General features: G+C 38.0%; 1 protein-coding gene across 1 annotated transcript; it reads left to right on the top strand.

Annotated features, from left to right (window-relative positions):
* The first annotated feature begins 701 nt into the window (after positions 1 to 701).
* Positions 702 to 3,957, top strand: LOC308119968 (interferon-inducible GTPase 5-like). The gene is made up of 3 exons (XM_080480298.1): positions 702 to 854; positions 1,600 to 2,178; positions 2,475 to 3,957. The coding sequence occupies exons 2-3, from the start codon at positions 1,614 to 1,616 to the stop codon at positions 3,110 to 3,112; spliced, it is 1,203 nt and encodes a 400-aa protein (XP_080336424.1). The 5' UTR covers positions 702 to 854; positions 1,600 to 1,613; the 3' UTR covers positions 3,113 to 3,957.
* The last annotated feature ends 2,043 nt before the right edge of the window (positions 3,958 to 6,000 follow it).

The following is a 6,000-nucleotide window of genomic DNA, read 5'->3' as shown; positions in this document are numbered from 1 at the left end:
ATAGCCCTGTCTTTGAAAGAATGTTGAGTGTTTTGTAATCTACAAAGTTTTTCCTTACTGAGTGTCAGGAGAATTTCCTAATGAAAAGCCTCAGGGAGACAGAATAAACAGCCACAAGATGGCAAACGTTCTGCAAAAAGGGAGTTTTGGGTCAAGGGGGTGCAACGTTTACCCCTGTTTACAATCCGTATGGTTTGAGAATCATGAATGTGCACTCCAAATGCTAGAGGACAGGTCAACTCACTCATTTTCAAGGGATTATTTATGTATTCAACAAATAAACAAATTGCCTAACAAGAAAACTTGGTCAACAATTTTATGTGAATAATTTCCTTGAGGCGAACGTGCTTGGGGTCAAATTGACCTCGAGGACAAAAGGTGAGAGCAACATTTGAGGATAATTGGAGGGTTAAGGGAGGTACTATCTTTTGTACCCTTGGAGAAACTAAAATACAAGATATATGAAGCCTGAAAATATTTTACTCAGACTTGGAGTCCCTTTATAGAATTTTTAGGTTTTCCCTTTCATTGACATACCTTGTACTGGTTGTACTGAATAGTTACATCCACGAAAACAAGGCTTATAGCTTATTGTTTATTATATGTTTGGTTCTTTCCATGGTGACAGGCGGGGCCCTGCCTCAGCTGACTGGGTGTAACTGGGGTGTAAAGCCAGATTCTCAAAGTGAAACTAAAAGGCTCTTCATTGTCTGGTTGATACAGAACAGCTTCCCTCCTTCCTTCCTTCCAAACTATTATAAAACAGATTGTCCTCCAGGTCCCGATCTTACTGTATCAACGGTCATTCAGGACGCTGCTTCTGCTCCAGCTTCTGCTCTGTGGAGGAAATCCAAGTGAGTAATATTGAGTCTCATTTTGAATGTATTGAACAGATTTTCTCTCTCTCTCTCTCTCTCTCTCTCTCAAAATAAACAGTTTTGTTTGACTAGTTTCTGTAAAAATAAAAGAAGTACTACGCGTTGTACTGCTTTCAGTACGCTCTGAATGATTTACATACACCCTGTATTTGCTGTTCCAAAACTTAAAGTTATCATTCAAAGTTTTGTTTTCTTTTAAAAACAAATATGGGTATTTACAAATTTGCATTGTTCATTTCTCATTATCAAATGATTTATTGCCTTCAGATGATCTTATACTGCCCATAGAGGTGCAGAACTTCATATCGCAGTGGCAAAGGAGACCACATTGAGTAAAATGGCCTTGAATTTCAAACATTAAATAAGGCAAATAATATTTGTAGATTGTTTGAAAGAAGTGCAGCCACCACCACTATGTTTCCGATGACTTTTATGTTTGAGGGTCGGCCTACCTGAAAATGTGATGTATACATCAATTACATATTTTTTTTAATTCTTTTGAATAAGAAAATCTGAGAAACTCATTGTCCGTTCAGACAATTGAAAACTTTTACACTTTTGTTACAATGGATGAAGACATAATTGAGTTACATCAGCCTGCAGTCATGTTTGTCATGAATCTATCGAGGTTCAGGACTTCACTTTGTCAGATTGTTTGAATCAAAACTCTGTATCTTTCTTTGTTTAACTTGAAAATGATGGTTATTTCTATGTTTCTCAGCTTCTAGGACAGCCATGGATAATCAATACGACGTGATTACGGGTGACGAACTCAAGGAAATTCAAGAAGCAATAAAGAAAAGTCCTGCAGAAGGAGTTGCACTGATCAATGCATATTTTGATAAGCAGAAGAACACTCCACTAAACATTGCCATCACTGGAGAATCTGGCTCTGGAAAATCCAGCTTTATTAATGCTTTCAGAGGCATTGAAGACGGCGATGAAAGAGCCGCCCCAACTGGAGTTGTTGAAACCACCAAAGAGGTTAAAGGGTATCCTCATCCCAGCCACCCCAACGTCACATTATGGGATCTCCCTGGTGTTGGCACAACCAACTTCCCAGCTGCTAAGTACTTGGAGCTGGTTGGATTTGAGAAGTTTGACTTCTTCATCATCATCTCAGCCTCTCGCTTCAAAGAAAACGACGTGAAACTCGCTCTGGAGATCAACAGGATGGGGAAAAAGTTCTACTTTCTCCGTTCGCAGATCGACATTGATTTATCCAAGGCAAGAAGAAGTCAGAAGAGCAATTTCAACAGAAAGAAGACTCTCGAAGTCATCAGAGAAGACTGCATTAAAGGTAAGTACTCTTTTTAAATTACTAAGTAGAGAGTATTGTGTTCATGTTTCACCAGAGAATCCGTCCAGAGTGTACCCTGCCATTGCCTATTGTAAATAGGTCTCAGCCCTGCACAACCCTGGGTTGGATGAAGTGGTAGAGATGATGATGGTGCAACTTCAAGGCAGACATTACCAGACAAATACAATTAAAAAGCAACATAACTGAGAATAAATGCATTTTAAATTTTAGTTTCAGTCTTTTTTCTCTTCAAATCTTTCTAACAATATGATTGTCTGTTTCTTTGACACCTGCAGGTCTTCGTGATCAAGGCTTTGAGGCTCCACAGGTCTTCCTGGTGTCCAACATTAAGTCCGACCTCTTTGATTTCCACTTGTTACAGGAGACATTAGAGAGAGAACTTCCTCGACACAAGAGTAATGCATTTCTCTATGCAATGCCCAATATCAGCATGGAGATAATCAAGAAGAAGAAAGATGCTTACCAAGCACAAATCAAGTATTATGTGCTTCTATCTTCAGCTGTAGCAGCCGTACCGATCCCTGGACTTTCTACTGCTGTTGATCTGACCTTGGTGGCATGTCTTGTCACAAAATATGTCTTCGGGTTTAGGCTTGATGTGAATTCACTGAAGAGGCTTGCTGCCTCCTCAGGTGTACCATACTCTGACCTGGTTTCTGTCATTACTTCACAACTGGGAGCAACAAAAATCACCCCTGACCTCATTAAGAAGCTGTTGACCCCACTTGCAACGGTAGCAGTATTAATAGCTGCAGAGGACGTTTCCAGAGTCTTCCTTTTTATTGGGATCCCAATAGCAATGTGCCTCTCTGGTTATACCACTTACAAAATTCTGAATTATTTGCTCGACCTGATTGCTGCTGATGCTCAGAAAGTGTTTGAAAAGGCTGTTAAAAAAAACACTGAAGTGTGATTCTGTGTCACAGGTCAAAGTTGTGTTCACTCCTGTTTTTCTGAGAAGATTAAAGAGTAGTTAATTACGAGTGTAACACAAGAGTATGAGCTGAATATCTGTGTGGACTGTATGTAATGTAAGGGCTCCTCATTTATCGCAGCAAAGATTTATGTATTAGTGTAATCTTAAATATCAACACCTTTTACAAGTAATGTTGACGGCAGGTAACAATCATTGAAACATCTATACCAGCATAATAATCAGATATCTTCAGATTATTGAGTGGTATAATGCAGTGGAATTATAGATTAAACAATATAATTTACAACCTCTACTTATAATTGTGTTATTTTTGTTTGAGCCTTTCCTGAAGTTGATTTATATGACTGGGTTATAATGATATGTGTGTATTATCAGCATCTTTACTGGCCTCTTGTGGTCATATTGAGGTTGTACAACCAGATACTATTAATTTTTAATCATTGTTTTTCTTTGTTTTCAGTATCCAGTGGAAATTTGTAAGCAGTCGTGTAACAAAAGTATATTTCTGTTTTGTTGTTGTTTATGTTATTAGTTTGGTTCAAGAGACGATGAGTTGTTTTCTGAGGCCTGATGATGTTTGTTGCTTTCATGTGGACACATTGAGGATCTACAACATTAATCATTTAGACTTTGATGATTTCTCTCACTTGGTAATGAATACTTTAGCTTTCAGCAAGGCTTTTTACCCCAAAATAGAATGAAGTATTTTCAAGAGTACTTATTTTGTGGTCACGTCTTTTGCGATGGGTCTTATTACATTAATAATCATTTGTAACCAGAACTTACATTTTACTATATAATAATAAAGCTACTTAATTCAAGCTTCTGCAATGGCGTCATTCATATTTTTTTGTGGGGTCTAATAAAGCTGCCAAAGGGTCCTGGACAGGTAAATCACAAGGAGCACCTGATAGCGATATGGTTACTTTAGGGCCACCAGTTACAGACAATTTCATATTGGTAGAAAATATGGACAAAGAAGCTATATTACAAAATGATTAATAAGAATAATGTGGTTGCTGTAAAGTCACTACTATCAGCAATGATGTGCTGGTGATTGATTGATTGATTGATTGATTTTGTGAAAATACTAAAATGGCTGCAATTAATGAGGTTTTCAGTGACCTGGGTGGAATTTGAATTTTCCCATATATCCTATTTAGAAAACTGAGTCCACAGATCCGGTACGATACAAAAGTCTTAATTTCAGTGCAAAAGGATATTAGATGAAAATCATCAGAAAACAAAACACGAGCATTGCCTCACAAACTCTGCCAAAGCGGTCAAAAACCTGTGCTACCCTTCCGGGGTCAACACCTGTTTGCTCATTGATTGCCCCAGCATATTAGCATATGACGTCAGCGCCACAAAATGTAAACACACAGGTACAAACAAATACCCAACTTTCAATAATACCATATCTGGCTCCTACAATAGTTGCAGAATAGTTTGTGCATTATATTGACATGTCTGTATGGTGATTTGTGTGCATGCTCCTGGCTGCAGTGCTATACGTGGACATATTTCAGTTGGGAGGAGCTACGAGTGTCACCCAAATATATTTCTTGTGAAACTTGTAATATATTTTGTTGTGTTTATAGTTTAATCGTTAAAATTACACTTTACATTATAACTATTCTTTATAGTCAGTCTGATCATGTGACAGCTGTCAGTGAAAAGCATAACCATGTTGGAAACGTACACAGGACCAAAGCAACTGTTATCATTCATTATTATACCAACGACTCCAGAGGAGACAGATTGACGAAAGCAACACTGAACAAAACAGCAACCACTGACTCTGTCAGTCATTTAACTGATGATCCACCACCACACAGCATTCCCAAATATCAACAGCAACTGTGCAAGTGTAAACAAAATTTACATAAGATGTACTACTACTACTACTACTACTTATTATAATTATTATCATTATTATATTTTATTTATTTAACCGTTTACCATACTGACTGTGTTATAGTGGGGGTATCAGTTCTGCCTGAGTACATTTGGTGGTGTTGGTGCGCCACCTACTGGCAGCAGGATTGGAGTTACTGTCCTGACAAATGGGGCCATGAGAGAAAGGTGTGTCTTCAAATAGCATAAATTAATGTACATGTGCTAATTCCTGTTAACTGACATTTATCTGAGGGATTTGTGTTTTGTGAGTTAAAGTCCAGCAGGTGTCACTGTTGACTATGTACATTTATGTCACTTGTTCAATATGAATATGTTTTATTGTGTTTTGATTTGAGATATTTCATTTTGTCGCGATCATTCTCTGGTCCATTGGTTTGATATTTGTGACTTTCTTGTTGTAGGACTCAACACACAAACAAACCAAAATAGAAATGAGCTGTGGTTAAAGTTGTGTCAAGGAAGTTTGTCGACCACGACTAATGCAAGATATAGATTAATCCATTATAACCTTCTTCACCAACTCTATATCACACCAAAGATATAAACCTGAGCGACAAGACACGTGTTGGATGTGGTACAGAAGAGGACTCAATTATGCACTGCACCTGGTCATGTACGAAGCTTGATACTGTTTAGCAGGACTTTAGTGACGTCACAACAAAACTTGCAAGATTTGCCTTCCCACCGGACCCACAAATCTGCCGACTGGGGAACTTTACAACAATCAAAGCACATTTTCTGAACATTAGAAGTGAAGATCAGCCAGGCCTGTACAGGAACATGGGGCTCCTTCAGTTAGTAGTAGCTTCTTAAACTTTACAAACTAAAGAGAAGTAATGATGCTTATGCAAGTTATTATTAGAGACAGTGTGCCAAAGATCCAATTGATGGATCATATTGGGATAATGCAGGATTATCACCTCTGTCAGACATAATGGTATTGT

Source organism: Lipophrys pholis (assembly GCF_963383615.2).
Source record: "Lipophrys pholis genome assembly, chromosome: 14".
NCBI lineage: Eukaryota > Metazoa > Chordata > Actinopteri > Blenniiformes > Blenniidae > Lipophrys > Lipophrys pholis.
The sequence above is the reverse complement of the archived record's forward strand: the minus strand, read 5'-3'. Positions and strand labels throughout refer to the sequence as shown.

Coding starts and splice junctions, on each gene's coding strand:
- LOC308119968 (XM_080480298.1), top strand. CDS start 1,614: ATGGATAATCAATACGACGTGATTACGGGTGACGAACTCAAGGAAATT. Junction 2,179..2,474: donor CAGAGAAGACTGCATTAAAG/GTAAGTACTCTT, acceptor TGACACCTGCAG/GTCTTCGTGATCAAGGCTTT.